The sequence below is a fragment of the Gossypium hirsutum genome, chromosome A11 (genome assembly GCF_007990345.1).
Source record: "Gossypium hirsutum isolate 1008001.06 chromosome A11, Gossypium_hirsutum_v2.1, whole genome shotgun sequence".
NCBI classification, from domain to species: Eukaryota; Viridiplantae; Streptophyta; class Magnoliopsida; order Malvales; family Malvaceae; genus Gossypium; species Gossypium hirsutum.
The window spans coordinates 10057672-10081781 of NC_053434.1; the positions used below are offsets into that span (position 1 = coordinate 10057672).

Sequence of the window (24110 nt, forward strand, 5' to 3'; positions counted from 1 at the left end):
CGGAGTGTCCGATTTAGACAAACCAAGCAATCTCTTTTTGTTGAATTAATTTCTTTTTCTTTTTCTTTTCAAAAGAAAAAAAAATTATTTTCATTACTATTTATAAATGAAGAACACGGTTGTCTTGTGCACCGTAAGGTTGTCGTAATCGAATACGGCCGAATCGTCAACCCAGTAAACTACAGGGCCCGTTAAAAGTCGAGGGCATTATAGTAAAATAAACGAACTTCTGTTATTTACAAATGCAGGAATTTTAAAAGGAAAATTTGAAAAAGCAGAGCCATAGAAGCTCAAAAGACTGACCAAGAACAACTCAACTTTTCTTTTTAATATGGGAAGAGTTATTATCTCTTTTAAAAATTAAAGAAAATAGAGAACAAAAAAAAAATTGTTCTTTCAACTTTGTTTTGTTTTCAAGCCATTCTTTTGGTTTTTCTTGGTCTAATTGTTATTCAAAGGTTATATATTTCTTTCTTTTTACCTCTTTTATTATGATTATTTGTTATTATTATATACGCTGAAGTTTTCGTATAAGAAGTACTCCGTGTCATGCTCATTTGATGTCTGTTTCTGTTTTATAGGTAAGTTTTATTATTATTATTATTATTATTATTATTATTATTATTAATTTGCACTTTTTTGTTAATATTTTATTTTGGTTTTTTGTGATATGGTTAACTACATTACGGTTTTTAATCTATTGTTGACAGTTAAGTGCCACTATAAACTGTTTTTTTTTTTCACTTTCTGGGTTATTTGGTCTTTGTCAAATTTGCTGTCTTGTAATTCCTCTGTTCAATAGGGATCAATTATTGCCATGGTGGCTAGGTAGGTGGTTGGTCTTTTGATACTTAAAAGAGTAGGTAGAGAAAGAACTTTGCCTTTTTGTTGTTGGGTAATTGATACCTCTCTTTATACTGTAATTGGACAAAATTTCATGCTCCTTGAACAAAGTTAATGCTGGGTTTCTGTTCTGTTTTAGCACTAACGTTTCAACCTTCGTTTATATCTTTGTCTAATTGCTATTAGTGCGAAGTTGTTTTTTTTTTTAGTCTCTTTCTTCTTACCTAGTTGTAGTTCAAGCTTCATTCTTTTTCCTGTTTTGAAAGAAAACTATAAGGGTTTGAGGCAAAATTGAAGGAATTTGTACTTTGGGGAGATAACCAAGGCTGACGATTCAATGGAGGAGAGAGCATTTCCTGCGTGGTCATGGTCTGTTGAGCATTGTTTGAAAGAGTACGATGTGAGACTAGACAAGGGTTTAAGCAGTTACAAGGTGGAAAAGCGGCGCGAGAAGTATGTTTGGAATGAGCTTGCCAAAGAGAAAGGGAAGCCCTTATGGCGGCTTGTATTAGAACAATTTGATGACATGCTTGTAAAGATACTCCTTGTTGCAGCTTTTATATCTTTTCTTTTAGCATATATGCATGGAAGTGAATCTGAGGAGTCCGGTTTTGAGGCCTACGTTGAGCCTTTTGTGATTGTATTGATTTTAGTCCTTAATGCCATTGTTGGAGTATGGCAAGAGACTAATGCTGAGAAGGCACTTGAGGCCCTTAAGGAGATGCAATGTGAATCTGGGAAGGTATTAAGAGATGGGTTCCTTGTACCAGACTTGCCAGCTCGGGAGCTTGTCCCCGGGGACATAGTGGAATTGCAGGTTGGTGATAAAGTTCCTGCTGATATGAGAATAGCAGCTCTGAAAACATCAACCTTGAGATTAGAGCAAAGAGCACAACTGGAGAGGCAATGCCTGTTCTGAAAGGTACTAGTCCTATATTTCAGAAGGAATGTGAGTTGCAGGCAAAAGAAAATATGGTTTTTGCAGGCACGACTGTGGTGAATGGTTGCTGTGTCTGTATCGTTGTTTGCACTGGAATGAACACTGAGATTGGGAAAATACAGAAGCAAATACACGAGGCCTCTTTAGAAGAGAGTGACACACCTTTGAAGAAGAAGTTGGATGAATTCGGGAGCAGGCTTACAACTGCAATTGGGATTGTTTGTCTCATTGTGTGGCTTATCAATTACAAAAACTTCCTCTCATACGATATGGTGGAAGGATGGCCTGCAAATGTTCGTTTTTCTTTTGAGAAATGCACTTATTATTTCAAGATAGCTGTTGCCCTTGCAGTGGCTGCAATTCCAGAAGGCCTTCCTGCTGTAATCACAACTTCTTTAGCTCTTGGTACTAGAAAAATGGCTCAAAAGAATGCAATTGTACGGAAGCTTCCTAGTGTTGAAACCTTAGGATGCACTACTGTGATTTGCTCGGATAAAACTGGGACTTTGACCACGAATCAAATGTCTGTTGCAGAGTTCTTTACCCTTGGTGGGAAAACCACCACTTCTCGTATTTTCATGTCAAAGGCACAACCTATGATCCTAAGGATGGTGGAATTGTTGATTGGACCTGCTACAATATGGATGCTAACTTACAAGTTATGGCAGAAATATGTGCGGTTTGTAATGATGCTGGGATTTTCTGTGATGGTCGTCTCTTCCGAGCTACAGGTTTACCAACAGAAGCAGCTTTGAAGGTTTTGGCTGAGAAGATGGGAGTCCCAGATGCCAAGATGAGAAACAAAATCCGGGACTCAGAGCTTGTTGCAAACTATTTGATTGACCGAAGCACAGTTAAACTCGGTGAGCTGAAAGCTTTCTAGTTCTTTGTATGTTACTTCTCAGGCATTCTATTGCACTTTGATTTATGATATATAGTGGAATATAGGTTGCTGTGAGTGGTGGATCAAAAGATCAAAAAGGGTTGCAACACTGGAGTTTGATCGTGTACGAAAGTCTAGTAGCATTATTGTCAGAGAGGCTGCTGGGCAAAGCCGACTACTTGCCAAGGTGACTGTTGTATTTTTCTCATTCAGTGTTGGCAGAACTCACAAACCAGCAACTGCTTGTTTTCTGGTGTTTGTTGATGAGTTGCTGCTTCAGCTAAAACTTAAAAGAACTGACTTTTCTGCTGTTTGTTTTCTGCTCTGGACAGTTCTTAAAGTCAATATAGTTTTGAATCACATAACTCTCCCAAATAATTAATTAAAAAAAGGGAATTATAAACCATGAGGTGTGGTGTGGTGGTTGCTCACGTCATCCCTTAACCATGAGGTCGGGGGTTTGATTCGCACACATGGGAATGGACCACATTTCAGGGCCAACCATTTACCTCTTTGGAGAGCACCCACGGCTATCAACTATTATTTAAGTTTTCACATTTTTAATATTATAAATTATTCATTATGCCCTTTCTTTGATTTTAAATCAATGCTCATTGCGTGTAGGGCGCTGTTGAGAGTTTACTGGAGCGTAGCACACATGTGCAACTTGCAGATGGATCTCTTGCTCCTATGGATGAACCTTGTAGGCAACTATTGCTTTCAAGACAAACAGAGATGAGTTCAAAGGGATTGCGATGCTTAGGATTGGCATATAAAGAGGACCTGGGAGAATTTTCAGACTACTATTCTGAGAATCATCCTGCTCATAAGAAGTTACTTGATCCAGCTTGCTACTGTTCCATTGAAAGTGACTTGGTTTTTGTAGGGGCTGTTGGTCTGAGGGTAAGCATATTATAACAGCTTTTGTTTCTCATTTTAGTTAATAAAATTTCAACTTAATGATTTCTGGAGATGTCATTTGCCATATCCATTTTATAGGATCCTCCACGAGATGAAGTTCACAAAGCAATTGAAGATTGTAAAAGAGCGGAGATTAGAGTTATGGTGATAACTGGAGATAATAAATCCACAGCTGAGGCTATCTGTCGTGAAATTAAATTGTTTTCTGATGGAGAGGATCTTAGAGGGAAGAGTTTTACTGGTAAAGAATTCATGGCTCTTTCCCCTTCCCAGCAAATCGAAACTTTGTCAAAGCCAGGGGGGAAGGTATTCTCTCGTGCTGAGCCTAGGCATAAGCAAGAAATTGTTAGGATGCTAAAAGAGATGGGGGAAATCGTCGCAATGACTGGAGATGGTGTGAATGATGCACCTGCTCTCAAACTGGCTGACATTGGAATTGCAATGGGCATAACTGGAACGGAGGTTAATATATTACCTTGTTTCTTATGCTTGGAATTGGAATCTTGATTCTTGTAGACTTTTAGAGGGAAGAGTTTTACTGGTAAAGAATTCATGGCTCTTTCCCCTTCCCAGCAAATCGAAACTTTGTCAAAGCCAGGGGGGAAGGTATTCTCTTGTGCTGAGCCTAGGCATAAGCAAGAAATTGTTAGGATGCTAAAAGAGATGGGGGAAATCGTCGCAATGACTGGAGATGGTGTGAATGATGCACCTGCTCTCAAACTGGCTGACATTGGAATTGCAATGGGCATAACTGGAACGGAGGTTAATATATTACCTTGTTTCTTATGCTTGGAATTGGAATCTTGATTCTTGTAGACTTTTAGATTAAACATGCTCATTGTTCAATGCTCCAGGTCGCCAAAGAAGCTTCTGATATGGTTTTGGCAGATGACAACTTTAGCACCATTGTTTCAGCTGTTGCTGAGGGTCGCTCAATTTATAATAATATGAAAGCTTTCATAAGGCATGTTGATTAGCTCTACTGATTTCCCTTGAACAATTAAGAAATGCCTTATTTATTCATTTAAAATTTCACAGGTACATGATATCATCCAATGTTGGAGAAGTAATATCCATATTCTTGACTGCTGCTTTGGGGTTACCAGAATGTATGATACCTGTGCAACTTTTATGGGTGAATTTGGTTACTGATGGTCCTCCTGCAACAGCTCTTGGGTTTAATCCTCCAGATATTGGCATAATGCGCAAGCCACCACGCAGAAGTGATGATGCTCTCATTAACTCTTGGGTCCTCTTCCGTTACTTGGTTAGTATTGATCCTTCCTCTTGGACTTCTCTGGGTAATATTGTGATATCTTTAAGCCTACTAAAAGGTAGGCAAGAAAAGTTAAGAAATCTTAAATGGTTAAGGAGAACCATCCTTCTTGACATAATATTATCTTTTATCTTGTATATTGAATATTGTTTTTCAATAATCTCTCTCTCTTTGATGGCATCACAATAGTTTTAATGCGTCCCAATTTCTTTTCCTTCTTGGAACAGTGTTCTCATGTCATTTACCAGTCAGCAAGCATCCATTGCAGTAGCGCTGATAGTCTTAGTGTTTTTTTTTTTTGACATTGTCAAGAGTTATAGAGGCTATTAACTACTTGTGCTATCTCAATGCAAAGATGCATGCATTTATCCATGAACCTATGTTTTTTAAATTAGGAAACCAGTAACCCTGAAATTGACTAATGTTTTGCATCTTGTTCAATTGCAGATAATAGGTTCATATGTGGGCATAGCAACTGTTGGCATCTTCATCTTGTGGTACACTCGGGCTTCTTTTATGGGTATCAACCTTGTGAGTGATGGGCACACACTAGTTGAACTGTCTCAGCTTCGTAACTAGGGAGAGTGCTCCACATGGTCAAATTTCACCGTGGCTCCATATATGGTTGGTGGAGGCCAACTGATCAGTTTCTCAAACCCATGCGACTACTTCACTGCTGGTAAAGTGAAGGCAATGACTCTGTCATTGTCGGTGTTAGTAGCTATTGAAATGTTCAATTCCCTGAACGCGCTTTCTGAAGACAGCAGCCTGCTTACGTTGCCACCTTGGAGGAACCCTTGGCTTTTGGCGGCCATGTCAGTCTCATTCGGACTTCATTGCCTTATACTCTACGTTCCATTCTTGGCAGATATATTCGCTGTTGCTCCATTGAGTTTGAATGAATGGTTCTTGGTGATTCTGGTCTCAGTACCCGTAATACTTATCGATGAGATTCTTAAATTTGTTGGAAGGGGTCAAAGATACAGAGTAAAGGAGAAAACAGCATAAAGCAGCATCAGGTTACAATTTGGTGAAGAGATTTACCAAAGGCTATACTGAAAGATGCAAGGGAAATACTGGTGCCATGTTAAATTGTATTCTTAGCTCATTTCTTTTTGGCCCATGTTTTGGCATCTAAAAGAAACGCAGTAGTAAAGTTTATTCGTTAACATTAACAAAATGATGCAGTTTAACTCCCCTAACTAGTCTTCCTTTCAAGTTGTATTTTTGGACAACCTGGAGAACATTGGGCTCCTACTGTTGAATATGTTAGTTCCATATGTTATTACACTGGATTCCATGAATGACTAATGCTTATTTTAATTTTTTGTCTAGTTTAATACATACTTTGGTGCTAGATAGCTGGTACCATCAAAAGTTTCAACCTTGAATAACCATGAAATAACTTGAATACGAGGTAAGAACTGAATCAAACAACCCACTGTTGCGAGTTTGGTTTCATGTCTTCATAATTCAGAGTTTGGGTTGAAGCTAAAAAGCTTAAATCATATTTTGTCTTTGAATTTTTTATATTTAAATTAACATTTTTGTCTCATTTCACTTCAAAAATTTCCCATGTTATCAAGAATGTGCCATGTTCTTATTAGAACTTTTATTAGAGTAAACCAGGATGAAAATAATATTTCAAATACTATAGTTGGGCCAAAAAAAAAAACAGATACTATAAGAGAAAAAGATAGATATAGTTCAGATACTTAAATTCTGCTGAAGGCAAACACATCTCTTGGTTACCAAAGCTCGTGAATCTGGTCCGTTTCGGCACACCTCTTTCTTCTCATTTAGGCCTATAAAACCCCTAAAAGGTATATGGGTAGCCCAAAACGATGAGATCAAAATCAAGAGCATACATTTTTACAAAAGTAACCAATTGTAGTCTGCCGTTTGTCCATTGTTTGAGGTATCTCCTAACCGGACCCAGCTCCAAAAGCGTCAAATCTTCACCCAGATTAGTGGCTTTGGAATCCTAAAGAAGCAACATTATTTGGACTACATATAACTGGTGGCCCCTCGTTCATTGTTTCAGGAGGATCTAGATCTCTTCATTTTCCTGTACCTTCATTTCTTACAATGCGACCATAACAATGTCGTTTGAATAGTACTAACAAATGCAATTATAGCTGATAAGCTTTGCACAAATAATAATAATGTAATAAACTGTTTTGGGTCGGAATTTTTTAGATGATAAATGCACATCCATTTAATTTTAGTAATTGATGCAAGAGAATTTCTGTCAGTGGGCAACAGGAAGAGAGGGGTCTTTTCTTTCATCATTTGTTCTTGGGAATCTACTGTGCTGAAGCTTTGTCGGTGCAAAACATTGGAAGGTCCACAAAGCCCAAAGTTTTTAGAACCTTCACTTCCTTTACGTTGCTTATTGCCATGCTTTAACTATGTACACATGGAATAATAATTTAGCACCCAAATTTAGTTGTATAAAATCGCAATGCTATCAGATGGACCATGACAGGATCTCAGCAAAATAATTCAAGACTAGAAGATCTGAAGCCTATTAAATTATTAAGCAGAGAAAAGGAACAAAAACCCCTCCCATATATTTTTTTTGGTACCTCGAATGTATTAAATTGGGATCAAGAAAATGGTTGGTTGATCTGCTACTGGCCCTACCCTCTCCTTCAATGCTAACTTGCTTACATGGCCTGGTTTTTTTCAGCTTGACCCCCATATTTGCTTTGATCATCTCAAGCACTCTTAATCATCTACACAACATGAGATGAGCCGTAGTTATGAAATGACAAGGATGCTTGGGAATTAAGCTACTAGTTACCCTAAACCAAGCTTTAAAAAATTTTCATTGATTAGGTTTTCAAGGAACAAGGCAAACACCTTTTGCATCAATTAACTTTTGCCAAAGCACTTTAACTAAGTGAGAACAGTTAGCTTTCATCCGGAGATGATGCCGGGAATTATGAGATCATTGTTAAGTGTGTCCAGTTTAAAAGATCCCAATACCCCATTAAGCAAAAATAAAGATTAATATAAATATGGCTTTTCTGCCGAGTGGTTAGCTTATGCTCCCTCCATCATTCTCTTTAAGTAAATTAATAATAAAAACAACGATCGTACACTCACTATAAGCCATTAATAGAGAGATAAGGACAGGACCGTATTGCCATAACTTTCTTTCTTATCAGTGAGTGGTGTGACTACAACCCTTGCATACCAGTCTTGTTTGATACATCTTTTTTATTTTCTTTTGCCCTTCCTCTGTCTCTTTACTTACTCCCACTGACCCTCCATCACTAGAGGCCAAGAACAATTCCAAATTGAAGCTTCCTATTTAATTATAAACACTAGCATCACTAGCAAGAGAAGGGGTCTGTGTCAGTTTTTTTGTTGGCTGTAGTGGTTGATAGGTAGTAAGAAGTGAGGAGTGAAAATGAATGAAGAGATGAATGGTGTTGAGGTCGAGAATCATCAAGAACATGCGCCTGAGAAAATAGATTACGTGTTCAAAGTGGTGGTGATCGGTGACTCGGCTGTTGGCAAGACTCAGATTCTGTCCAGGTTTACCAAGAACGAGTTTTGCTTTGATTCCAAGTCCACCATTGGGGTTGAGTTCCAGACCAGGACGGTTACCATTAAGAACAAAGTCATCAAAGCACAGATCTGGGATACGGCTGGCCAAGAAAGGTTAGCTTCTTTCCTCCTTTTTCCCTGTACCTGTAGTGTAGGATCTCTGACTTTGAGATTCTGTAACACAGATTTCTTTAAGTTAATACATATAATAATCAATCTGGTGAGTTGAGAGATGGCATTTTCAAATGCTCAAGAAAACATAATTTATCTTGGGATGAAATTTTACATTTGGGTCCGCACTTGTCCCGAATTTTAGATTGCTGTAATCTCATATAGTTGAATCTTTTAACGGGAATGGTGTGATTCACTAATTTTGTCTCTTGTTCAAGTAAACAAACAAAGGGCAAAAAGATATGTGGTTGCATCATGGTGAAAAATACGAAGGCTAATCGGATCACTTTTAGCAGGATTATAAATGAGAATGTGGATGGGATATTTAATTCAAGGGAAATTGATCGCCAAGTGAGGTCATCAGATTACCTACTCTACACTACTTAATAATTCAATTCATAATCTATTTGTTTCGGTGGTTTGGCCCGCCACTGGCCACACCACTAGGAATCTTGGGCTGCTTTTGACCAGTGAAAAACAAAGCTTAATTTCAGTCCAAAACTAGCTGGATTCCTTTGAATATAGCATCTTATCAAAATTAAAATGTGTGTTCACTACATTACATGCAAAGGAGCAGAAGAAGTTATTGCGGTCGGTGGATTAGCCATCTAATCATTAAACTAACTATTCTAATTCTTACCACACTTGTAGTTATAAAATAAAATAGTTAAAATTAATAATAAAATATCAGCTAAGCCAACAACTTATCCACTGCTACAAATCACATAATTTACGAATGATGGTTAAAATCTAAAATCCATAATGGAAAAAGTGTGAAACTATTCAGTTATTTTTGAAGCTAACGTTTTTACATTTCGCAATTGGGCAGGTACCGAGCTGTTACAAGTGCGTATTATAGAGGTGCCTTGGGGGCAATGCTAGTGTACGACATCACCAAGCGGCAGAGCTTCGATCACGTGGCCAGATGGGTGGAAGAACTACGTGCCCACGCCGACAATTCCATCGTCATCATGCTCATTGGGAACAAAGCTGATCTAGTGGACCTCAGAGCCGTTCCAACTGAAGACGCTGTTGAGTTCGCAGAGGATCAGGGCCTATTCTTCGCCGAGACGTCCGCTCTTAGCGGTGACAATGTGGATAAAGCTTTTTTCAAGCTGCTGGATGAGATTTACGGTCTGCTTTGTAAAAAATCCTTGGAATGTGGAAACGGAAAACTCAACGGTGCTGATCACGCCACCGCGTTGAAAGGATCTAAGATTGAGGTCATCGCTGGTCCTGATTTAGAAATAAGTGAGATGAAAAAATTATCTACCTGCTCTTGCTAATCTTCTTTTCATTTAAGGTAATGTTTGCTTTATTAACCTTATTTTATTTTATATTTTCTTTTGTGCTCTTGGGTTGTTTTTACATTTAAATCATATGGCATATTATATTTATGAATATAAATATAGGGAAATAGTTATGGTTTAGGGATACCGTCTTTGAGTCCTCTTTTTTTGGTTTGATATGGCCAGTTCTAGTTGCTGGGGTGCAGACCTGCGCCAGGCTCCATGCCTGATTGTTCTTGCTTATTCTTCATTGTAATGAAATTATAACTAAAACTTTAATTGAGGTGCAAAGCTATTGGACTAGTTCAGATAAGTTTTTAATATTTTTGTTTTTCATGTTTGGTAGAAATATGAGTGGTCAAAAATTGGTCCAAACTTGAATGTGTATTTGGATCCAAATATTTTTTCCACTTAAAATATTGAATAAATAAGTTAAATTTTCATTTTTTATTTGAATATGTGTTTTTTTTTTATCATTATAGCCTTAAAGTTGTATATCAACTCAAGAAAATAAATTTAAGGTTCAAGAGGATAAGCATCAAACCAATATATATCTATATACTCAAGAAGATCAAGCCTCCCACGATATGTCAGACTATAAACAACCATTATCTTAGATCCAGGAGTAGGATCAACAAATGAAGTGGAGGACTGTCAAGAGATACAAATAACTAGGTATATACCACTTGAAGGACATCCTTGCTTAACTCTAGCTACTATTACTCTGCTTAAAGTCTTTTCTGAAAAGGTCTTTCACCTTCATTAACTTAAACATCGGTTCCGGCACTCTCATAGTATGTTTATCGTCTTACATACCCATCGGCTTCTCTAGCTAAAAATAACAGCCCGTTCATACTCCTCTAAAGCAGGCGTTAAGAAATTTAATTTTAAAAGAATTCAGTCTACCATCCTGTGAATCATTAGATGCTGATGTTTGAGAAGTCTTATTGGAATCTTGAGATTGAGTTCTTGTGATGTCGTAGTTGATGCACGGCTTCCTCACTCTGGACAAATGCTTTATTTTAAAATAAATATCTATTTGATTTCTATTTGACTTGGATTTTTGTCAACTGAGGGATTTGAGTTTATCGTGGACGTGGAGCTGTTGATCATGTATGTAGGGTGATTGCAATTTGCTTTAGGTTCTCAGGTTATATTTTTGTGGTGTTTTTTGTGACTCGGGTTGTATGGGAGGAGATTTTTAGGTGTGTTGACCTTTACTTTCCTAGCTTTTGTTGCTATGCGTATGTTTCACTTTGATTAATAAAACTAGACTTAGAAAATAAAAACTCCGACTGATGAAATTAAGTATTATTTTGGTTCATATGATTGTACTCGTGCAACTTAATTTATCTTTTAATGTGATATTATTATTATAGACAGCTAGGATGTGCAAACTTTGCTTCTTTTTCTAGGAATATTTTTCTAAAAAAGGTATATCTAACAGCCCATCTGTATGGTGTGTTTAATTTTCAATGATTCCATACAACAAAAATACAAAGCAACTTCGCTGTTTTTTTTTTTTTGGAGAAAGAAAATACAAAGCAATTTAAAAGGAAAAAGAAACGAAAAAAGAGAGAGTATGAAATGCTACTAAAAAAAATCTTTGAGGTACAAGTATACAAGGAATTAGATAATCAAATTTATGTTCACCAATCAATTAAAAATTAATATTTTTAGCAATTTAAATTTTTAATAGGATAGAATTATTTTAAAAAGAAGTGCAAAAAATGATAAATAGAATAATTTTAATAATTTTTATTTTATTTTATTCTACTTCATTTAAGATTATATTGTCTTTTATCAAAAAATCTAATTATATTCATAATTTAATTCTAAGTAATACCAAATAGATTTTATAATTTAAATAAACACTCAATTTTTCTATATTTATTTTTTCAACACTTAAATTTTTTAGTTTATCAAACATAGCATTATTTTTCCATTTATTTTTACTTTATAGTTTATACCAATTTAGGGGGGTGGGGGAGCTAATAATTTAAAACATGCAATAAATATAAGAATTGAACCAAATATTTATAAATCACTATATATAAGAACCCAAGTGAAATTAATGGGTTCTTTTAGTAACTCCAAAAAATATACATGTATAAATTTCCTTATTGCTTGTATTTGATATGCTTCCTTGTATATGTATAACGAGTTTGTTGGTTCTGCCCCAAAGGCCAACCCAGCTACCAAGTGTTATAACATCATATAAATTAGTTATAAGCCAAAAAATTTAGATTTTAGATGCATCTTTAAAAGGAAAAAGAAGATGTTGCAAAAATACTACTAAATGATACGAGCAACTGAGCTATACATATAATATAGTTAAGTAATCTGCGTAGTCGAGCTGGAAATACGATTTGTGATGGTGTAATTACTACTGAACTTGGGCATGCATGCTCATTATTGAGGCAAATTAATGATGGAAGGCATAGGCAACAGCTGCGTGGTACAAATAGTGGGGACATTACTCGGGTGGCAAACGCAGTTAGCATTTTTCAAACGATTAGCCAGTTTTGTGCAAGCCTCCATTGCTCCAATGATTTAGCAACCGGCAATTCCGCATCCAACACCCTAATTAACATAATTTCCATCTCAACGCAGACTAGCTGGCTTCTTCCTACCTTCCATGATTATACAAGATATCTAAGGAGGAGATAATATATAGCACAAAAACAAGAAATTAAAAAGCGGAATTGCCGAATCCAAAACACGGAATTTTTTTTTTTTTAATGTGGACGGTGAAATGATAAAGAAAGGCTACAATTGATACCCTGCTGAAATTATTCTAAGAAGATGATGTATATGATCAATACGTGGGAATCAAACAACTTTCTTATCTTAACAATGTGCTTTTCAACAATGAATGCTAGATTTTAGTGAGGAAGGTTTGACATTTTGAATGGACCAAATCCTTTTCCTTTACAATTTAATTAGGGCCAGCTCGTAAATGTAAATTAGGTATAGGTAAGTTTTATCTAATTATCAAGGTGGAGTTTCTAATTATGGTTCATAAAGATTTGAAAATTTCACTAATCGGCATGAAAAAAATATTTGCCATTTGTGGTGATTCGGGCTAGAAGTAGAGACAAACCCGGCCCAAAAAGGCATTGGTAGTTCAATCACATCATGGCCAATAATGAGTGAATAATAGCTAAGAAAATGGGTAGCCATATACAGCAGCAAAACTAGGAGATCTGCGCTAAAACAGGGGAAACACCCAAACAGAGAGAAACTAATAATAATAATACTAATAATAAGATTGGCCTTGGGTCAACTCCAAAAGGGCTGTCCTACGTCCCCTTTCTCACACCAAATCTTTTTCACCCATTTCTGCAGACGACTCATCGTTGATTGTACATACAAATTACCCAAAACAAAAAAAGCCTGAACAAGCAATACATACCCCTAAGTTGGTCAAAAAGTGGACTTTCATTGAGTCCTTCCAAAAGTACATAAACAGTTTACAGCAAGCACCCAATGTTTAAGAAAGGATCAAATACATTAATAGAATTAGATTCCAATGAATCATTGTATAAGAATATAATGCTATTTATGTACAAAATGCAAGCAATAAAATTGAAGAGACTTAGATTCCAATTCGGTAACAAAATTTGTAGCTGAAATCATTTAAACTACAAGGCTAAGTTTCTAATCAACAGTGAAAAAGTTGAAGGTCAGCCCTCGTTTTGGCGACTATTAAGATCGAAGGACTCAGATTTTCTACAACTTTTCACCCTCAAAAACCCGTACAATTTCTTGAACTCCTTAACCGCATTTGCGCCTTCTTTACAGAAAACCCCGCTCGGTTCGCCAATTTCCTCCACCGGTTTCCTCGACCCATTCTCACACGACCCTAGTCCGAGATTTAAAGCCCCCCTCCCGTCACCGTCCGTCTGCAATGCGTTGATGACCGTTTTCAAAGCCCGGCTAGGCGAATTCCGGTTGGCGATCATTAACTCTCCAATCTCAGCGGGGCTTAAACTCGCCCCGTTTTGGAAAATCTCCTCTACCTGCGGGAACAGCTTATGATCCTTGAGCCCTAGGTAACTATTGGCCAGCGTTTTAAAAGCCGTGAAATTACATAATGGAAAATGAATATGAACATCAATCCTTCCCGGTCTAAGAATAGCCGGGTCAACGTGATCTTTGCTGTTCATTGTGAAGACCATGATTCTTTCTTCGCCACAGCTGGAGCTTAAAATCCCATCCATGAAACTTAAAATTCCTGGTAAACTCACGGCCGTTGATTTCTCTGACAAATACCTGTCGAGATCCTCGATAACGACCAATGATTTGGTGGTTGTTTGTAACAAGAGAAATTTAAGGTCTGAATCATCAGAAACTTTGGACAAATCAAGCTCGTACACATCGTAACTCAAGAAATTAGCCATGGCTGCGATAAAGCTTGATTTCCCAGTACCTGAAGGACCGTAAAGGAGATAACTCCGTTTCCAAACGCGACCCAGACGATGATAATACTGTTTGGCTTTCGCGAAAGAATAGAGATCGGATTTGACTTTGTTTTTAAGGTCCGATTCCATAGCTATCGTTTCAAACGATGAAGGATGCGTGAAAGGAACGGATCTCCACCGTTCCTTTCGATCACCCTGATAATCAACGACGTTCACGTAAAGCTTCAGTCCTCTTTTCTTCTCATCGAATTCATCGGAAACCGAGTGGATGTGTTGGAGATAAGGCCGGAGAACCCTTCGTTTGTCAACTTTTCGAATCTTTAACACCAAAGTTTTATCTTGGTTAATCCAGGAAATCTTGGCACCCAAAAAATCGTCCTCGATTATTTGGTTTGGGTCGAGATGAAGGACGATTTCATTTGGTTTTTTGCCAGTGAAGAGATTCGTGAAATCGGAATCTTCAATGAAAGTGAGAGAATTCAGATAAACCAAAACCTTGTGATAAAGTTGGTTTCTCTGCATGCCTTCATTGAACTCTGGGACTTTGAAGAACTGGTAGACATGGAAACAATCTTCAATGGAACGCCATTTTTTCTTCACGATATAAATCAATCCCGTTTTTATCAAAACAACCCGAAGAAGGAACAGCAAAATACAAGTTAACAACAAGGAAAACAATAGGAAAAATAAATTATAAAGAATCGCCATTGTTTACAAGAATTTATGGGGGAAACCTAAAGGAGGAGGAATTTAAGGGTAAAATTTCATCTTGCAGATAACAAACATGTTTTTTTTCGGGAAAAAGAACGAAGAGAAAATACGAAATTTAAGAAAACGGAGAGGTATAGGGATGGGCGGATTGGGGAATTTATGAGGGCCAAAGTGGTGAATTTATGTAAATAAAATTCTCGGCCAGAGACAATTACTTATTGGCATGTTTGATGGGTCAAAAACTCGAAAGAGAAAAGGATTTTAAGTCTGTTTAATAATACTAGGTAGTGTATATTTGTAGGAATTAGTAGATAAAATTAGAGATTGAGCACAAATTCACTTAGGATGCACCCTACTTTGTGAGGAACAAGCAAGATAAAATATACAAATTGGCCTTTGTTTATTATGCTTATCATCGGCCCTAACAAGGAGTCCCAGTCTAACTACATACTTTGCCTTGTCTCCACACGATTTGGCCACGGAAAAAAGAATAAAAGTAAACATAAATAAATATTAAATTTATCCCCACCCCCCTGCTTATTATTTTAGCTATTTTGGTGGCCTTTGGTTTGCCAAAAAGCAATATTGGATTCATTAAGCATATAAATCTTCTTAACAGGATTGTTATTTGGTATTTGACGAAATATTAGGCATGATTCGTTCTTAATTGCTATTCTAATTTGTATTTCTTAATAGGATTGTTATTTGGTATTTTTATAACATAACTCTCCTTAATTTTATAAGCAAGATAAAAAATCATCATATATCTTTATTATACCATACGCCCTTGACACTACGTTGATTTGACGATGCGTCTTTCTCACCGAGACTATCATAAAGGTTTGACAACACAACATTGTCTTTGTCTCTCTAGAGAAGCCCGGCTCACGCCCTTGGCCAAACAATATATCTTTTAAGAGTCACATTATCCACAAGAGATGTATTAGAAAGATGACACTCATCAATCCATCACATCCAACAACTCCCTTCATTTTGTCTTTTTAAGTCGAATCCTATGATTCCTTTTGTCGACATTCGCCACTCTATCATGACATCTATACTTAATAGGTGAGACCCATGCTTGACCTCATTCTCCCCCTAAATATCCCTTTAACAATCGAATAGGGGAGAGAAAAAACATAGACAACCTTACTCTACAAAACCTTTAGCTCACAATTTCACTTGAAACATAAAAAAAGGGGTAATTTTCCACACCTCCATGATGTGAACCACTCCAAACATAGCAGCTCGCACTCTCTACGGTGTAAATTGCCATCGAAAACCCCAAGATTTTTGTGTTGTAATTATAACACCCCTCGTCCGACTCGATTGTTGTGACACACGGTCTGCTCCAAGGGTGTGTTGAAAGGTCGTGTGTCCCCTGCACCTAAAATTTCTAAGTCAGTATGCATGATAGTAGACACACGGGTAGAGACACGGCCGTGTGTCTCAACCGTGTGGAGGACACAGCCTAGCATACGGACGTGTGCCTTGGCCTGTGCCCTTAAATGAATGATGACGTCATAAACAGAATGTCCAGGTTTTTGGACACAGGTGTGTCTAGGCCGTGTGAGGGACACGGGCGTGTGTCCGGCCGTGTGAAAACCTCTGTAGGTTCGAAATGAAAAATAAATTCTAGAACTTCCACATGGGTATGGGACACGGGTGTGTCCCAAAGCACACGGGCGTGTACATTGCCTCCACAAGAGCGTGTGAGGCTTAAACCTAGGAATTTTCTTAGAATTTTCCTAAGTTCTCGGTTTAGTCCCAGATTACTTTTAATGTATGTTTTGAACCTTGTAGGTCCGTGATAAGGACAATATGATTTTGTTTGATCGATTTTAATTTTTGGAATGAAATTTTATGACCCGTATTTTCTGGAAATACCCTGTTTATGTTCGGTAATGCCTTGTACCTCGTCCTGGTCTCGGGTACGGGTAAGGGGTGTTACAAGCAATTTTAGTAGATTTTAATTTTTTTTATATAGTTTGGAACAACCCGATTTTTTTAGTGGTGTCGAAAATAGTGGTTTGAGGACACCAAATATGTCAAGTAAGTTTGTAAATATTATTATTTAATATTTACTAGTCAAATATGGTTTTAAAAAAGTTTTTGAATTGGTAATTTGTATTTTATAATGATTTATTAGGTCAAATAGTTTTAGAAAGTGAAGTATCAGGACCTCGTTTCTATAAACCGAGTCGTAAATATTTTTATAAATATTTACGGAGTGTCATAAATGTGGTATTAAAGTTTAGTTGAAAATTTTTAATGTTTCGATAGTTAATTAATTAAAAACGGATAAATTGAAAACAGTGTAAAGCTTGCTAATTATAATATTTAAGTGACTAAATGGCTTGATTAATAAATGAGGGAGGACTTAAGAAATAAATAAACCAAAATTAAAAGGTGAGGCCGCATATGAAGGAAAAATAATAAAATAAAATGATTTAATGGCAAAATTGTAATTTTGATGATTGAATTTAAAGGTTTTCTAGAGATTTCTTCTCCAATTTTCAGCCAAAAATAGCCATAGGAGAGAGTTTAAGCTGGTATACTTTTGCTTCATGTGAGCTCAATTCTTACTAGTTTCTTGTAATTTTTATGTTTTTGAAATTGTCACAATTAGGTCTAACTAAACTATACATTTGGTTTTTTATTTTATTAAAGATTTTAGAAGTTACCATTGATAAATATTAGATGTTTTTTATTAATAATGTGGATTTAGAGCTTTGATTATGTTGTATGATGATTTTATAAAGTGATTTTGTTAAATATTGATTTTAGGATTAAATTGTGAAAAGGTTAAAATATTAGGGTTTGATAGTAAATTTTGGATTTATTGGGGTTGTATGAAGGCCTAGAATATATGGATAAATTATTGATTTAAAAATTAGTTAAATTGATAAATTAACTAATTAAGGGATTAAATTGCAAAAATTGTAAAAGTTGGGGTAATTGTGTAAATTTTAAAAAAAATTGTATCAATTGTAAAGCGAATTGGAAATGAAATATATACTAATAAGTGAGTAATTTTATATTCTAGATCAAGATCCCGTAAATATTCGTGAAAAAGGAAAAATAGCGGAATAGTCCCTAAACTTTTACAATTACTACAATTCAATCCAGGTAAGTTCGTACGGTTAAAATTTTATATTTTTATAAATTTTATGAATGATATTATGCATTTATTCTATTGTTGGAAATGAGTTATTGTTGGAATTATAATATTAAATTGGATATTCAGTTTGAATGGAACACAAGATTTGAGTACATTTGTATTTTGATGTATGATGGTATTGGAATAAGACAACGATATTTTTCCCAAGTAAATCAGGGTTCAGCATTTGTTGTGAACTCTTGTGTTTCACTTTCTGTTTAGCTCTTACAGAGCTTCTGTTCAGCTCTTATGAGCTTCTGTTCAGCTCTTATGAGCTTCTGTTTTTCAACTTTTGAGCTTCTGTTGGCGTATTCGAGAGGACCAGCTCTTATGAGCTTCTTTTGATGATGTACTCTTATCCGTAAGTCGTTATTCGAATAGAAAAATTTCAGTAAGGTGATTTATTTAATGAATTTGAAAGACATGTTATTTATTTTTGTATTGATTTGAATACGAATGTATTTATCAATTAAAGTTGTGAATGACAGGGGGTTGACATGAATGGTTTTATTTGTTTGACTTGTTATAGTGGGCCGGTAAGGTTTTTGTTTAACCCGTCGAATTTACTAAGTTCCATTAAGCTTATTTATATTGTTTAATGTCTTTGTAGATTTTCAAAAAGTTGGATGATCGGATCAGCACTCAAGTCACACTATCTAGCTTATCTCTGTAGTTTTTAAAACCTTAAATACGGTTTATATGGCATGTATAGGCTTTTGTTTGATTTTCGTCAAAATTTAGCTTATGTAAATATTGTGAATAATATTTATTTATATAACCAACTACACATTGATATGAAATTAAGGTATGATTGTGATGTTAGTATAAGTGACATATGTATGTACATAATTGAGTTAAAGTGAATTTCAGTAACTTGGTTAGATAGGTTAATTAGGTAAGTTTGGATACTTGGTTGACAAGTTTTAAGTTGTCAAATGAGGTGCCTAAGGGCATATTGGTTGTATGTGGTGATAATACATGTTTACGACATAACTTTAGCTTGTGTTGAAGGCCTTGTTATGGCTGGTTGATGTGCAATTTGTTGAGGCTAGGTTGGTGTCAATTTAGGTGAGAAATATGGCTTAGAAAATGGCCTATTTTCATCCACACGGGTAGAGACACCTGCGTGTATCTCAGCCGTGTGTGACACACGGCCAGGCTCTGTGTCTCTTGTATCTTTTAGGAATGCAAGTCAATATGCTCACACGGCCTAGCACACAGGCGTATGACTTGGCTGTCTGACACAAGTTAGAGAGTTACACGGGTGTGGACACGAGCTTAGACACAGCCGTATGTCCCTACTTCGCATGCCACACGGCCTGAGACACGGGCGTGTCTCCTGACCGTGTGAGTCACATGGCCTGGCCACACAGTCGTGTGACCCTTGCAGTGTTGAAAATTTTAAATATTTCTAAAAAATTCTTTGAGTACCCGATTTAGTCCTGACTTGTTTCTAACACGTATTTTGGGCCCCGAGGGCTTGTATAAGGGACAATATGTTTGATTTTAATTGGTTTCTAACATGAATGTTTTATTATATAAAATATATGTTTATTGATCTGTAAACTCGGGTAATGCTCCGTAGCCCTGTTCCAGCGATGGATACGAGTTAGGGGTGTTACATAGTTTTTAAATAAAAGAACTAAAATTAACATATCTATACAATAAATAATGGCAACACATGCAATATGTACGAAATTAAAATAAAAAATAGTTTAATTTGTGAGTAAAAGAAAATTGAAATATGTAAATACATTATACTAGGAATATTAAATCCACTTCAATTGTTTATCATAGTATTGTTATTTTTTTATAGCATGTCAAAAAGTTGTCAAGTTAGTGAAAAGAAAATTCAATATTAATAATATATTTTTTAACACAAAGGTGTGTTAAAATGACCGTGTTTTAAACCAACTCGAGTACCGTTAAACACGGGTTCAATCCCTAGACATGTTAATACTAGTTATTTTATTTAAGAACTATAAAAAATTATGAAAATATAAAAAAGACCATTAAAATGATAATAGTAGTCATTTAATAAAATGATATATTAATCAATTTCTAACTGAGTTGGTATCCGATTAACCCGTGACACCAACACAATTATGAATTTTATTAATAGTATAGATTATTCTATTTAAAAACAAAAGTCATGATAAAGATGTCATTTTCTTATCCTTTAATGGGGTTTATCAATTTTTTAAAGTTTATGCTTTACCTCGATTAATGATTTAATTGATTTTGGTTTGCACATATAAGAAAAAATGATCTAATACCAATGTTTTTTAAATTGGATCGGTCGTCAAATTAATTAAATCAGTATCTGTTTATTTAATTGGTTTGAAAAAAATATTTAAAATTCAAAAAAATAATAAAAATAAATCCAAAATTTATTATTATGCATATTATTTTCAAACTTTGATGAAAATAGAAAAAAATGTGTACAATTTAATATAAATTTTAATTTTAAGTGGTTATAATTTATAGTCATGTTTAAATATTGTGTTTTAAAAGTTGAAATAATTTTTTTTGTATTATGCTGTTTTAAGAAAGTAAAAATTATGATGATTTATTTTACATTATTAAAATAATGAATAATAGGAAATAAAATATACAAAAAATTACAATATGTTTTAAAAAAAGTATGATAGTTTATTTTACATTATTAAAAGAATAAGTGTACAAAATTTTTGTTAAAGTTGTATATTTTGTTTCCTCAACTCAAAAGTGTTGCGTTAATTGTTTTGTTAGTTTTAAATATATTTTTAATATTGATGTGATTTAAATCATTTAGAAAAACTTAGTGATTAATTAAAAAAAAAGTGTTTGGGGAATGAAATGTTCTATTTTCATATTTTTTTGAAAACATAAAATTTTCAAATTTTATTTATTTAAAATTGATATGATAAATATAATAATTGAACTTAAAAATAGTCCAAATGTGATTGAAATAAGCTATCCAATATGATAATAAAAAAAAAAAAAAAAAAGAAGCAAAAGTAATACAAATTGTATTTGCAGACTGATTTTCTGTTTCTAGATTGCAATCAAGAAATTAAAAATTATGATTATGTAGTAATTTGGGGAAAGAGAAATGGTGTTCATATAAACTGCGTCAAATTAGAGGTAAAACATTAAAATCGGATTTCAATAAATGGATTTCCATATGACCGTTTGAAGAAAAATCTTCCAGGAAATTTGAAGGAGTTATAATTAATAATTTTTTTAAGATGAGGAAATAATGAAATTCTTTTTATCATTATACCATCAACTTTGTTGAATAATATTTCTTACAAGATGAGGAGAGGAGAGCAAAGCAAATAATAATAATTTTAGGTGGGATATTGTATTAAATATTATTTAAATCATAATTATTTGATCAATTACCAATCATATTTAACTCAATTCTACTTTGATCAATCAAATTAATAATATTGTCGTAACTATAAATTTATACTCATTACCAAAAGAAATGATGAATTTTTACTAATATTCAACCAAAACTAACTGTTATATCCTTATAATATTCTCACTTGAAAATACCCTCATCAATATTTTTTGCTTAAATTTTGGGTAGTTTCAAAGAGAGAAAGAAATAAAGTGGCTAATTTCCAACCTAACATATGGAAATCAGTTTTGTTGAAATCCATTTCACTCTTCACTGTCAATTGGTTGATATCTGAAAAAAGAAAAATCCACCATAAATATCAAATTTATATATGACTTTTGATTTGGTGCAATTTAAATTTTTTATTTTGATTTTTATTGATCACAATGTATGTAATATATCAACACAAAAATAGTGTTAACTTGATAAAATTGTTAGTAATTTGTGAAATTTGAATCAAATTAAAATTTAAGCACAAAATTAAAGTCCATGAATCAAAATCTATAATTTTTATTTTATCCCAATCTAAAAGTTGCATTACTTTGATAACTTTATGATTTTTATATTAGTTTTAATTTATGTTCTGAAATGTATTTATTTATACATAATAATTAAAAAATTAAAGTTTTATTTAATTGTAAAACCATTCATAATTAACAAAGTTAAATCTACCCTTATAATAAGAATCAATAGAAATTCCCAACTACTATAATCACTTACCCTTATAATAAAACTTTCTCCAAGACACTCAAAAAACTGTACACCATATGCAACATTCAACTGTCTTTTTATAGGTTCTGTTCAGGTAAACATTATGTTGCTTTGATAAGACCTTACCTTTACTTTTAAATGGTTGGATTTTATCTTGAATAATTATCCCAATCAGATAGCCTCTCCAAACATATCCAACTTTCTCTACTTCTGAAGCTCCCAAACGATATTAAAAATTAATCCACTAGAGCTGATTTATTGATAATAAGAAGTTAATCAAAATTATCCTAAGTAAAATATTACCAACAAACTCTCTACAATTTAATTGTTTCAATATATTATTCCAAGAAATAAATATTATACCATTTAAACAAGGAATAAAACAGTAACATCCTAAATAGTTAAAAAGTACCAACAATTTTATTATGAAGATTATATTTCAATGTGGAGGCTGAATTTATGTGATAAATATAAAATTTGATATAATAATTAAATATGATTTTGAATAAAATGATAAAGCTGAGCATGTATAAATATTTATCTATAATTTATAAATTATTCTCAAGATAATATTTAAGGAGTTTTTGTTAAATCCTCCACAAAAATAAGTTGATACAATTACTCATGAAAATGATATTATTTCAATTTTAATATGAGGCTAAAAAATATCCATCACTAGTTTGAGTTAATATGCATGTATTTTGCTGACTCTTAAAATGTAGAATATTAGGCTTCACAATAACTTTTTTATTTTTATTTTATTTTATTCGTCAGCAAAACGATGAAAATGAAGGGGTTGAGGAGACGAGTATGGCAATTCAAAGGATCCCACAGCCTCTGGACTCAAATCTGTGAAACATGTGACGTAAGATGAAGCAGTGAGCAGTCGTTACATATCGATGGATCCCCGTCCATAGGTTGCTTGGCTCTTTTCACACCTCATCTCTATTTCATGCAGTCCACTCATGGGTTTTATGGGTTCAGCTTTACTTTTGATCCCACAACACCCCTGTTTTCCAGTTTCCTCCTACCCTGTTATTGTACCTGGTAGAGGAGGGTATATGTAATGTGATATTGTAATGCTGAAAGTGAAATATGAGGAGATTGGGAAATTTTGAGATTTCAGATGGTTGTGGCTACAAATTTTGCCTTGCAATAATATCATGGATGGATCCACCAATTAACTAGATTTGAGGCAAAATAATATCTATCACGGCGCCCCCATCAATACATGACAGGGTCGGTAACCATTTTGCAATGTGCCAATATTTTTAATGTCTTTCCAAAACAAATTTTGTATTGAAATTTCGATGCAACCAAATTGGGGGAAAATGAGTTTTGTGATTTAAGGATTAAAAACAGCTCTTTTAACTTAAAAAAATTACTCAAAAAATTTTGTATTTAATTAACTTGTTTAGCTACTAATATAATAACATGATGTAAAAGTTTATTTCTTACGTATGTATTACAACAGTTGGACATAAAATAAAGAATAGTTAGTACAAATTTAAACTTGAAATTAGAAAGATAATAATAATTCTAGTAACAAATAAGATCTCTTCAAAATAAGCAAAAAAATTTCATTCTCTTTGCTAAAAAAGTTCAAGTCATAAGAGTGACTAAATATTACCGATTAAAATAGTTTATTGCTAACTCCTATACTAAAATATGTGAAAAAATAATACTCCTACAAAATGTGACATTAGTGATTAAAAATGTATCAATTAAGTTTTTTGACAATTTGTTTTCATTGTTGATTATTATTGTGTTGATGTAATTGTTAACCATCGTTAAGTCATCTATCATGATGCTGATGTGAGAAATGAAAAATTCAT

At 34.2% G+C, this 24110-nt stretch overlaps 2 protein-coding genes and 1 pseudogene across 4 annotated transcripts; 2 read left to right on the forward strand and 1 right to left on the reverse strand.

The window, feature by feature from the left end:
• Positions 1–282: 282 nt before the first annotated feature.
• LOC107924796 (calcium-transporting ATPase, endoplasmic reticulum-type-like) lies at positions 283–6184 on the forward strand (annotated as a pseudogene). Its single transcript, XR_005904829.1, has 7 exons — positions 283–2646; positions 2732–2853; positions 3291–3569; positions 3666–4049; positions 4442–4551; positions 4626–4854; positions 5311–6184. The product of XR_005904829.1 is annotated as a calcium-transporting ATPase, endoplasmic reticulum-type-like (transcript).
• A 1829-nt stretch (positions 6185–8013) lies between these two features.
• LOC107922897 (ras-related protein RABA3) lies at positions 8014–10160 on the forward strand. 2 transcript variants are annotated; one of them, XM_041081008.1, is made up of 3 exons: positions 8024–8535; positions 9422–9895; positions 10068–10160. In XM_041081008.1, exons 1-2 carry the CDS (start codon positions 8282–8284, stop codon positions 9876–9878), a joined length of 711 nt encoding a protein of 236 aa, XP_040936942.1. In that variant the 5' UTR covers positions 8024–8281; the 3' UTR covers positions 9879–9895; positions 10068–10160. The 2 variants fall into 2 exon arrangements, with proteins under 2 accessions (XP_016708592.1, XP_040936942.1); XM_016853103.2 differs by having other exon boundaries at positions 8014–8535; positions 9422–10160.
• A 3304-nt stretch (positions 10161–13464) lies between these two features.
• On the reverse strand, positions 13465–15421 carry LOC107922950 (AAA-ATPase At2g46620). The gene has a single exon (XM_016853154.2). The coding sequence runs from the start codon at positions 15011–15013 to the stop codon at positions 13568–13570; it is 1446 nt and encodes a 481-aa protein (XP_016708643.1). The 5' UTR covers positions 15014–15421; the 3' UTR covers positions 13465–13567.
• Between the last annotated feature and the right edge of the window lie 8689 nt (positions 15422–24110).

Excerpts from the sequence above, each read along its gene's own strand:
- LOC107922897 (XM_016853103.2), top strand. The coding sequence starts at position 8,282 with ATGAATGAAGAGATGAATGGTGTTGAGGTCGAGAATCATCAAGAACAT. Across the intron at positions 8,536-9,421 it reads GATACGGCTGGCCAAGAAAG|GTACCGAGCTGTTACAAGTG; the intron begins GTTAGCTTCTTT and ends GCAATTGGGCAG.
- LOC107922950 (XM_016853154.2), bottom strand. The coding sequence starts at position 15,013 with ATGGCGATTCTTTATAATTTATTTTTCCTATTGTTTTCCTTGTTGTTA.